Genomic DNA, 11,521 nt, shown 5'->3' on the forward strand with positions numbered 1-11,521 from the left:
ACACTCAGCACTGCACATATCATTTTATCCAATATATGAATCAACTTTCTACAAGATTGTCTAATTTTAAGGACTCTATTTTAGATTGTTTATAAACTTTAAAATAAAAAGCTAGATCAGTCGAAAAAAAGCTGATGTGTCAACACTGCAGTGCGCTAAAACCTGTTACTTATTGGCACTCTTTGTATTTTTCAATTTTCTTTTTTAATGCGACCACTCTTGCTACTGACACAAAGCAGAAAGCTGTTGCCGGTATTACGCTTACGTGGAAAAAGAACTATGAGCTCTAGACCAAGTGTGTATGTGACCCGACCAGATGTGGATGCCAGCGGTCTTGATTTGCTGCGTAAGAGGTGGTTTTTGGTCTAGTAGCCGGCTGTGGTAAAATGCATATATAATATGTAGAATATTTATTATTTATACTTCAGTTGCAATGTAAGCACATGGAAGGAAGCTCTGCCCGTACCCCGCGAAGAGCTGTTGCGTGAGGTTGTTGGAAGGGACGCCGTTTACTGCGCTCTTACAGACAGGATCGATGCAGAGGTTTTGGACGCGGCTGGCTCTCAGCTAAAATGTGTGTCCACCATCTCCGTGGGCTATGAGCATATTGACGTGGAGGAGTGCAAGAAGCGTGGAATACGAGTGGGCTTCACCCCGGATGTGCTGACCGATGCCACGGCGGAGTTGACGCTCGCGCTGCTGCTGGCTACCAATCGACGTCTCTTTGAGGCGAGTAAGCAAGTCTACAACGGTGGCTGGAAGTCTTGGGCGCCCATGTGGATGTGCGGACAGGGCCTGAAGGGGTCGCGGGTGGGGCTCTTGGGCTTTGGACGCATTGGTCAGGAGATAGCAGCGCGAATTTTCCCTTTCAAGCCTGCCGAGATAACCTACACGACCCGAACGGCTCGTCCGCAAGAGGCGGCAGCGGTGAACGGCCGTCATGTGGACTTTGATGAGATGCTGCGAAACTCAGACTTTATCGTGGCCTGCTGTGCTTTGACCCCGGAAACCAAGGAGATTTTCAACGGAGAGGCTTTCAAGAAGATGAAGCCCAATTGCATTTTTATAAACACTGCGCGTGGTGGGGTGGTTGACCAGAAGGCTTTGCATGAAGCACTCGAATCCAAACGTATCCTGGCTGCCGGCTTGGACGTGACTACTCCAGAGCCCCTTCCTCTTGATGATCCGCTTCTCAAATTGGATAATGTGGTTATATTGCCGCATATTGGAAGCGCCGATATCGAAACACGCAAGGAGATGTCGCGCATCACGGCGCGGAATATCCTAGCTGCCCTGACAGGAGCAAAAATGGAAGCCGAAGTAACAGTCTAAGTGAAATATTTGTCTTATTCGTAAAAATGAAGAATCTTATATGTATCCAAACAAAACAATTAATATTTCGCCCCGGGATACGCCCTATTCCTCGCCAGGTGGTAAGGGCTGGTTAAGATCGCTTGAGACTGGAGCGGGAACGGGCAAGGGCGTCAGAGACATCAGCACGGGCACTGTGGAAATTACGCAGATGTCTGAGGGATCCTGCACCTCCTTTTTAATCTGATCCGCGGACATGTAGCCGCCACTTTCGTCCTGCGAACAAAAAATAATTAAGGAAAGCCTTATGAAAGGGCACAAAATTATCTTTACCGTAATGAAGACATCTACCGCCTTTCCTGAGATTATATCCATTATCTGCTGTGTAATCCCACTGCCATTCATCGGCTCATCCTGCACGCTGTCTGCATACTCCAGCAGAGCAGGTCGCAGGTCGGGACACTGCTGGAGAGCGTCCTGAAGCTGCGCTGGGGGAAGGTTTAACAGAACCGGCAGAGACTGCGGCTTGAGGCGCTGTACCGTCCTGAGGAATCCCTCCCAGATGACCTTCTGCCGCCAGACCTGCTTCATTATCAGTCTCTGCAGCAAATTCAGCAGAAAGTTGGAGAGTCGCGGATAGAGCGTCAGACTCTGGATCGTTGTACGCATCATCAGGGTTGGCAATGGAACAACTTCCACTAATTGCTGGAGGACGGCCATGAGTACTTCCTGCGTGTACAACTCCCGCTCGGCCAGACAAAGGGACGTAGCCTTTACTATGGACTTCAGATCACAAACATTCGTATCGATGGTGTGAAGGGCCACCAGGAGATCAGTGGGCGACAGAGCCATCGTCTGGTTGGCAAACTCGGCCCCAATGCCCAACAGCCGGTTGAACACCTCCTTGACCACGGCCGGATTCAGTTTGATCAGTTTGGGCAACACGCTGATTAGCTCGGAGCGGGACAGGCCACTCAGCACTGGTATCATAACACGCACATCCTGAACCCTGTTCTGGTAAAGGTCTCGCACTCGTCGCACCAGATCCACGGGTGGTGTCGGCACTCGCTCTGTCAGTATATAGATTATGCGGATCACAAGGGTCTCCATTCCCTTTGGGCACTCCTCTATTAACTGCAACAGGGTGGCATTCTCCACGCCAAGCTTCTTTATGGGAATGTCCAGACTGCGCAAGATCGTGCGCTTCAGCTCCGCGGATGTGGTCACAAAAACTTGGCATATTTTCTCAACGTAAACTAGAATAAGGGCGAGGAGGAGATTCGCTGTATATGCATATTATTGGTCAAACGTCCTCACTTACCTTCCGGTTTGTAGGGCAACAGTGTGAGAGCCAGGCCCAGACACACCTTGGTGGTGTCCTCGCGCCAGTCTGTCTCGGCGGTGGGCCTGCCAAAGTCCTGTGAGAAAATGGACGGCGGAGGCCTCTCTTGCTCGAGAAATTTCAGCCATTCTAGGGCAAACTCATCGATCCTAGCTGGCAAAATCTTGTGCACATGGTAGAGGTTGACCAAGTGGCCCAGAGAACGCTCTCGCAGGTCAGCACGTTCGTGTACAGAAAAGTTTAGTAGAATTCGTATAAAGCGGTTTTTTCTCGGCGGCCTCAATACGGCCAGATCTTTGATCAGGTCCAGACCATGCTGTGAAAACTCATCGACTAGACTTAGCTGGACCAGGTCCCCCACGACATCTTCTGGCAAGATAGGCGCTTCCAGGTACACGCGGCGGAGCAGAATTATCTTCTCTTTGTGCTCACACCGCTCGTTGATTCCGAAGATGAGCTGATTCAAGAGCTCGTTGTAGGCATGATCGGGTCGGTTCTCTCTCTTGACATAGGTGTGCCTGGTGAAACCCTGCAGCAGGGAGTACTCCTCAAAGAGCCAGGAGAAGGCAAGATCTATGCGCTGCCTTACATCCTCCAGAATAAACTCCATGATTCCGTAGCGCACATTGTCTGGAAATGTGGCCGCTATGACAGTAACCAGCTTGCGGCGCTTGGAAGACACTCCACCCTTGACGCACTGCCGTTCCGAGTTCAGTATGCGCTTGACTGCATCCAACAGGAACTTTTCCTTTGCGTTGCGGGAAAGAGGTTTGGTGATCTCCTGTAGCTTCAGCGTCTTGGCCCGCTCTTTCATACGCTCAATGACAGTCTGTTCGCCCTTCGCCCGTTCCATGGTCTCTCGCAGTTTCTTCGTGGCCTCTTCCTTGCGCTGCAGATCTTCCTCGCTCAACTTTCGGGCCGTTTCCGATTCTTCGTCCACTTCCATTGGGGTGACCAGAGGCAGTTCAGAGGGCTCAGATACTTCTCGATTTGCCTTGGCTCTCATGGGCGGCTCCCTACTGAAGGTTGCCGCACCTGGACCAAGGCGATTTTCTGTCAGCTGCTCGCCAAAGATCCGCGATATGTTGCTGACCTGCTGCTGCAGAGACATTTGTTTGATGGGCGTGTACTCGGCGAGAAACCTGTCCGGCACCTCCGCTGGCAGTCCAGGTAGAAACTCGACGACCAAGCTGACCACCGTCTCTGGGGCTCGGAAATGTTCGGCCAGAAATTTTTCGTTGACCCTGGTGGACTTTTGTCGCTGGCGCTCAAGCTCTTCCTCGTCGAGTTCCAGTTCCCGCGTCTCCTGCACTCGCTGCTCGCTGGCGATCCGCGCTTTTTTCGCCAGACTCTGGGCCGCGTTTTCTAAAATGCGCTTTTGGCGCCGAGCCGTTTCCTGCTTGTCCATCTTGGGTATCAGTTTCTGTATCTCATTGGACGTGGAGCCCAAGTCCACCAGCATGCCTCGTATCGTAGCAGAGAATTCGTAGGCCCCCTTGTTCTTCAGCAGCGTCTGCAGCTGCATCTTGAGGCTCTTGCGGACTGAACTCACCTGGGAGTCAGTGAGCGTAGGCGGAAGATTTGCATTGAGCTGCTTGAAGGCCTCCACCACGGCTCCCATGAAAACGGGTCGCATCTTGGCCACCGTACACAGGCTGCTGGTGCACGCAATCAGGTTCACAGAAGATATGTGTGTTGTGCCGTGGAACTGCAGCATGATGTCGAATATGTTGGTGCCCTCCTCCTGCAACTTTTGGGCGCGAAAGAGCTTGCAATGGTCGGGAACGTCTGCCAGGGAGAAGTCGCCCTCCCGCTTGAGGCTGTCCTCGTCGGCAAAGCTCTGCAGGACTATGATGCCCTCTAGGAACTTAATTGCATTGGTGCGTATGCCATCGTTCTCGTTGTCAATCAGGTCCAGAATTTGAGCCTTGATCAAACTAAGGATATTCCATGCCTGCTCTGCACTGTCGCTGGGATCCGTGAGGCTGCACAAGTACTGCAGGCCATTTTTATATATGCTGCCACAGGCCTGGATCACACGTTTGATGACCTGCGCCGAGCTGTCCCTCAACAGCATGGAGATGATATTGATCACGTAGGGAAGCAGCTCCACTTTAACCTTGCTGTAAGTCAGACATTATGATGGACCACTATTATGCTGTCTTGCTTGAGCTGGCGATAGTTACCATACTTGCTCCACAAAGCAAACCACTTGCTTTCGCACCTCCATGTTCTGATCATGTGCCAACGACAGCACTGGCTCCAGGAACTCTTCAGCTAGCTCCACGCAGGAGCTTAGAACGGTTTCCTGCACTTTCACCAGCAACTCGCACTTTGTTGTAGCGGGAGCCGTGGCCAACTCGTTGCACCACTCAACTACCTGAATTGGATAAACAAATATAGAGGACAATGTTAATTCAAAGCGGCGTTGGCGTCGTGAACAGTGCATTACCTTCGCTCGTGCGCTGGCTGTTTTTTCATCTGTGAATAGGTTGGCAGTTTCTGAGACAAACTGACTGCGCCCAATTATGCTATCCATTTTGAAAGATTTTATTCTTCAAACGTAGACTAAAATTATTTATTTTATTTGATTGATCTTTCGGCACAGATGACATAAAACGATAAGTTGTATCGATATCGGACTGCTCACATTTGCGCCAGGTTCCAGCGATGTATCGATTAACGGCAGTGTTGCCAATTAAGCTATTTTATACCTGGTTCTGGCTATTAAAGTAGATATCTAGAAAAATTTTAAAATTGCTATTAGCCGGAAATCTGAATATTTTGGTAAGATTTGCTACAGAGACGAGTTGCGCAGACGTCATAAATGCTGCCTCAATATGAAGTGCCGCAAAAGTAAAATTCCTATAATACCGATACTAAAGACGATTTGGTGGACATAGAACAAATGATGATATATGAACAAAATTCAGCCACATTTATTACAAAAAAAAACCCGCTATCTTTTCTTCTAAAAAGACTGCAACACTGACGAGCGGATGGATGAGTATCGATAGTCTCGATGCATCGATTTACTCACATTTCTTGTGTGTTTTAAAAAGCGTGAAAAAAACGCCTAAATAGTCCAAACGACCGCGTGTCAGCTAAATAAGTGCAGTAAATTGATTGACGTCCGCGTTGCAGTTAGAAAAAAAAGCAATCGAAGACGCTTGGAGCCCAAAAAACGCCCCAGCAGCCGCAGCTCATTGGCAGCCGACAGCCGAAGCAGAGTGTTATTGAACAACGGTGGCGCAGAGGAGGGTGTGTGTGAGTGTGTGCGTGTGCCTGTGTGTATGTGTGTGCTCGTGAGTGGGCAGAGGTGGCGGCTGTGGAGTAGCAGCGGATGTAGTTTGGAGCACAGGCACCGCGGATACCACGAAAAGCAAACATAGACGACATCGACAAATCCGAAGAGGGAAGAGCGAGAGAAAACAAACATTGGTCTGCGAAACTGAAGTTTTGTTGAGGTGGAAAATTGACTGTAGCAGCAATAGCAGCAGGCAGCAGCAGCATCTGTGACCGCACCCTAATGTCAAATAGTCAAGCGAATGCCGGCAGCAGCGGTAGCGCGGATGAACCGACCCAGAACCCGTCGGGATCGGTCACGCTGGCCTCCAACACCAACCTGACGACGACGAATGCATCCTCTCAAGCAACGCCAGCATCAACAATTGCCCAGCAGCAGCAGCAACCGCAGCCACCACCGCACATAGTGGGAGCCTCAACAGCTGATGCGGGTGGCGGGGTTGGTGTGGTCGTCGCAGGGGGGAGCGAGGGAGTCAATTTGGATTCATCGCCAAGGGAATCCGGCGACGATTCAGAGGATGAGAGCGAGATTCTGGAGGAGTCGCCGTGCGGCAGGTGGCTGAAGCGGCGCGAGGAGGTCGACCAGCGGGATGTGCCCGGGATCGATTGTGTCCATCTGGCCATGGATACGGAGGAGGGTGTCGAGGTCGTTTGGAATGAGGTGCAATATGCCAATCTGCAGGAGCTCAAGTCTCAGGAGGAAAAGATGCGCCAGGTCTTTGACAATCTACTGCAGCTGGATCATCAGAATATCGTCAAGTTCCATCGCTACTGGACGGACACGCAACAGGCGGAGAGGCCGAGGGTGATCTTTATTACGGAGTACATGTCATCCGGGTCTCTAAAACAGTTCCTCAAACGCACCAAGCGCAACGCCAAGCGATTGCCGCTGGAGTCGTGGCGACGCTGGTGCACCCAGATCCTGTCCGCGCTCAGCTATTTGCATTCCTGCACACCGCCCATCATCCATGGAAATTTAACCTGTGATAGCATTTTCATCCAGCACAATGGTCTGGTCAAGATCGGCTCCGTGGTGCCCGACGCTGTTCACTACAGCGTTCGCCGGCAGTGGGACCGCGAAAGGGAACGGGAGCAGGAGTGTGAGCGAGGCGTTCACTATTTCCAGGCGCCGGAGTATGGAGCCGCCGAGCAGCTGACTGCCGCCCTAGACATCTATGCCTTTGGCATGTGCGCCCTGGAGATGGCTGCTCTCGAAATTCAGCCCAGCAATAGCGAATCGACTGCCATCAACGAAGAGACCATACAGCGCACAATCTGCAGCCTGGAAAGCGATCTGCAAAGGGATCTGATAGAGAAGTGTCTCAATCCCCATCCCCAGGATCGGCCGAGCGCCAACGATCTGCTATTTCATCCACTGCTTTTTGAGGTGAGTTCTGCTGCACACTGAGTGTGGTGTGGTAGCAAATCCATCTGATTGATCCTTTCTTTTCCCTGTACAGGTTCATTCTCTCAAACTGCTGACCGCCCACTGTCTGGTCTTCTCACCCGCCAATCGCACCATGTTCTCAGAGACTGCCTTCGACGGACTGATGCAGCGCTACTATCAGTCAGATGTGATAATGGCCCAGCTAATGTCTGGCGGACAGGAGCGTCAGTACAGACTAACAGATGTGGCCGGAGCAGACAAGCTGGAGAAGTTTGTCGAGGACGTCAAGTATGGTGTCTATCCGCTGATCACGTACAACGGCAAGAAGCCGCCAAACTTTCGCTCGCGGGCAGCCTCGCCGGAACGAGCCGACTCTGTGAAGTCTGCCACTCCCGAGCCGGTGGACACGGAGTCGCGCCGCATTGTCAACATGATGTGCAGTGTGAAGACAAAGGAGGACAGCAATGACATAATAATGACAATACTTCTACGCATGGATGACAAAATGAATCGCCAGCTGACTTGTCAAGTAACAGAGAATGATACGGCCGCAGATCTCACCAGCGAACTGGTGCGTCTCGGCTTTGTTCATCTCGACGACCAGGACAAAATCGAGGTTCTCCTGGAGGAGACCCTGAAGGCTGGCGTTATGAGCGATGGGGCTGGTGCCGAGAGCTCTGGTGCTGGGGTGACCACGACAGCCACCATGGCGGCACTGGAACAGTTAGAGCGTAACTGGTCAATTTCCGATGCGGATAAGACAATGGGGAGTAGCATGTCCTCGCCAGCAACTGCTATGATGTACGTGCCACAGGATCAGCAGCAGCAACAGCAGCAGCAAGATGCGGACGTGGATCAATCGGGCACGACGAGCAATTGAGAGAGAAAGAGAGTATATGGATTAGTATTCAGGGCAAGCCGGCGCTTATCGTATTGTTTTTATTATATGTATTGGGAAATTACACATTACGATTTTATTACTACGATTATTTGTTATTTTTATATATATGCCTATACCTATATATGTATATGTATATGTATGTATGTATTCGAAATAATATTTATGTATGTATGTACCATAAAAGACGTTGAACCAGGCTTCCATGCTGATGATTTCGAGACACCCAGACACACACGACACATAACGACACGCAGCAGCTAACGAGCTTAAAATATCCAAGCGTTCGCTTAGCATAGCTCCCTCCGCTCCTTTGAGCGAACTCGAATCGAATTCGTAGTTCTCAAAGCTAAACAAAACGCAAATCGAAAACGAAAATCCAAAAACGAAACCGTCACGTTTCGAAAGCGGTTGCGCCCAGGCGCCAATATGATGACATCTAGAATTACATAAAATTTGATAGTTTAGCTACGCCGAGACGAGAACAAAACCTAAAAGCAGTGGCGTGTATTTAAATGTATTACAAATATGATCAAATACGCATGGCCACGAAAATAATAAATAAATTATTGAAATAAAAACCAAAATATATAACACAGGCAGAGCATACGAAACCAATACACAACAGACATAGCAACACTATTAATAAATAAATAAAGAAGGCAAACAAACAGCTGACTAACTCTAGACCTGTTTCTCGGGCATTTCATTTTATTTAATTTAATCGTGCTGGCTGGCAATTGGACTTGATTAGCCATTTTCGTTCATGTTCTATGTGGTACGACCACCAGATGTCCGAAGCTTTGCTAGCTTAGTAGGTGGCCTAGTTAAAAGAGTGCGCTTGAGATTTGGATTCGACTAACGATGTACCATAGCAACCGAAGCGTTAAGTACAATTCAAACAAATTGAGTTAGATGAATAATCCCATTCGGTTACTTCACGTTTGGATCAGTGGCAGAATAGCCAAGCTAAATATAATAATATATTCTACAGATTAATTGTTATACAATCTAGGAATAGTGAAGCAAATGACCCAAATTGAAAGCAGGTTGCGATTCCAAATGGAGTAGTTTTATTTTGTATTTTGCTTTGAATAAACGTAGTAGAAAAACTAGGCTAAGTTCATAGATAAAATATCAGCTTTCTTCTGCAGATAACGTAGAATCGTACCCGATAATAGGTCAAAATTAAAGTGCTATGTACTCGTACTCCCGAAGACATCGTTTATTTTGCTCTTTTTTCGTGGGCTTTCGTGATTTAAACTATGCACACGCCTGGGCCGTTGCCTCGGCTTCCTTTGGGTCTGGTGTGGCCAATCTTATGCGTTTGCATTCCCTCTCTTCTGGATCGTCATCACTGAAGCCTTCGATAGCCGATTCCACCACAGGCTCCTCTTCCCGCTCTTTCGATTCACTTATGGCTGCTGCTACACTGCGAACTGTTAGTTTTTCCTCATACAAATCCAGCAGCTTGTTGCCCTCATACAAGACGAAGGGTAATGTGACGCGCTTGTAGTAGTCCGGCAACAGTTCCAAGTTGCTGATTACAGTGTCCAGCATGTGGGACTTCTCGCACCAAATACCTGGAGCATCGTTCCTAATGGGATTGATATGCACATGCAGATGGTAGAAGGAGGGCTGATAGTGAAAGTACATGCGCAGCTGGTTGGGATTCAAGCCATATCGTTTCGAAATTGCATCCTTCGCGGACTGGCGCATATTCCGCAGCAACGGTAGGTGGCTGCCATTCAGATCACGGAGGGATTTAATATCGTGCTTGTGAACAATGCCCAGCAGGTAGAGGTTCTCTACATTCCGACCATCCCATTTCAGGTCCGGCAGCAGGATGAAACCGGTTTCTGGATCCCTATCCTCAAATACGATTCTCTCGGTTTCCTTTTTGTGTTCCAGTATATTGTAGACCCACTCCAGCGAGAATTGGCTCAGGTTGATGTACGGAAGAGTTGTGCTTTCGTAGAGATCTGGTGTTTCTCTAATGAGATACTTCTGGCATATGGAATACTTTTCGATATGCTTATCTGTGGCCGGATAGATAACTGTGCTCTTGACGCCTATAAATGGGAAAATATTGATTCCATGTGCACAGCAAGACAAGCTATTTCTACTTGCCGCATAGATTCAGGCTGGGCACAACCTGAAAGCTGCCGTATATGTTATTGATGAACTCCGTCTCAACCTTTAACTCTGCGCTGAAGTAACTTGGCTTCGCGGGTGATTCTTTGGAAGCTGTCTCCGTGGACACGTCACTCTCCTGATATGCTGCAGAAAATTATAATTGATAGTGAACAACTTTGCAGCAACTCGCCATTTACCATCTTAAACAAACCATTTTTCTCAAAAACAACAATGGCATCGTCGGTCTCAGAGATGTAAGGGAAGGTTCCGAGCAATGAAATGCTCTTTCGGACAATATTGTTATTGAGTATCCGCTTAAGTCGGAACTTCGAAATGTCATAGGTCGGTGACTTGACCTCTGAATTTTCCACTTGTTCCGGCATCTTAAGATATTCTCCGTTTTCAGTCTTGTCTTTCAAGAATAATTTGACTTGTTTATATTGCAGCTATCGATTTTTCGAGGGAAAGATGCGATATATTTCGTGAGGTAAACAGCCCAGTTACACTGCGCGCATTTGCTATCGATATCGAAATGAACACAAAAACGGATAATGGGAGCTTACGTTGGCATAAAGTTGCGTTTTGAAATCCGCTGGTTTGTGTTTTGTGAAATCATTAACCAGTTCATACACCGAACGTGTCGCAGCTGAGGTTTTTGTCCCAGGTCCCAAGGTCTTCGGCTGCTGGACCTGAGACGTTCGGGTTGTGGACCTGAGGCGCTCGGCATTTTTTCGACATGTTCGATTCGTTCGATTTTAATACAAAACATTAAGTATGTCTCTTAAACGCAAATTAAGTTCGATTTGGGATCATTTTGAGTATTTGGACGACCAAAAGGCCTAGTGTAAGATCTGCAAAGTAATTTTGTCTTGTGTATCGCAGAGTAATCTTGACCAGGGAACAACTGAACAAGTGAGTGAACAGGGAACATCTGAACAACTGAGTGAACAACTGAACATGTGAACAACTGAGTAAAAAAGTGAGCAACTGAACAAAAATTTAGTGAACATGTTCAGTTCACTCAGTGAAGTGAACAGCTCATTTTTATTCACTCACTCATGAGCAACCCAACTCTAATGCCCACCTCTACATCAGCCCTTCAAAACAAAACGAAAAACCGAATTTCAGTTCAAGCGGCCAA

At 48.5% G+C, this 11,521-nt stretch overlaps 4 protein-coding genes across 4 annotated transcripts; 2 read left to right on the forward strand and 2 right to left on the reverse strand.

Moving 5' to 3' along the window:
- Positions 1–168: 168 nt before the first annotated feature.
- Positions 169–1,373, forward strand: LOC111071059 (glyoxylate reductase/hydroxypyruvate reductase). The gene is made up of 2 exons (XM_022362165.2): positions 169–353; positions 429–1,373. Exons 1-2 carry the CDS (start codon positions 208–210, stop codon positions 1,330–1,332), a joined length of 1,050 nt encoding a protein of 349 aa, XP_022217857.2. The 5' UTR covers positions 169–207; the 3' UTR covers positions 1,333–1,373.
- On the reverse strand, positions 1,330–5,275 carry LOC111071057 (symplekin). Its single transcript, XM_022362163.2, has 5 exons — positions 5,106–5,275; positions 4,840–5,033; positions 2,633–4,776; positions 1,645–2,567; positions 1,330–1,587 (listed from the first exon to the last, which is right to left on the reverse strand). The coding sequence occupies exons 1-5, from the start codon at positions 5,190–5,192 to the stop codon at positions 1,417–1,419; spliced, it is 3,519 nt and encodes a 1,172-aa protein (XP_022217855.2). The 5' UTR covers positions 5,193–5,275; the 3' UTR covers positions 1,330–1,416.
- A 384-nt stretch (positions 5,276–5,659) lies between these two features.
- Positions 5,660–8,922, forward strand: LOC111071088 (nuclear receptor-binding protein homolog). The gene is made up of 2 exons (XM_022362209.2): positions 5,660–7,346; positions 7,420–8,922. The coding sequence occupies exons 1-2, from the start codon at positions 6,183–6,185 to the stop codon at positions 8,224–8,226; spliced, it is 1,971 nt and encodes a 656-aa protein (XP_022217901.1). The 5' UTR covers positions 5,660–6,182; the 3' UTR covers positions 8,227–8,922.
- Positions 8,923–9,426: 504 nt separating this feature from the next.
- On the reverse strand, positions 9,427–10,838 carry LOC111071089 (m7GpppX diphosphatase). The gene is made up of 3 exons (XM_022362210.2): positions 10,592–10,838; positions 10,375–10,524; positions 9,427–10,316 (listed from the first exon to the last, which is right to left on the reverse strand). The coding sequence occupies exons 1-3, from the start codon at positions 10,761–10,763 to the stop codon at positions 9,508–9,510; spliced, it is 1,131 nt and encodes a 376-aa protein (XP_022217902.2). The 5' UTR covers positions 10,764–10,838; the 3' UTR covers positions 9,427–9,507.
- Between the last annotated feature and the right edge of the window lie 683 nt (positions 10,839–11,521).

Source organism: Drosophila obscura, unplaced genomic scaffold (genome assembly GCF_018151105.1).
Source record: "Drosophila obscura isolate BZ-5 IFL unplaced genomic scaffold, ASM1815110v1 contig_192, whole genome shotgun sequence".
Taxonomy (NCBI): Eukaryota; Metazoa; Arthropoda; class Insecta; order Diptera; family Drosophilidae; genus Drosophila; species Drosophila obscura.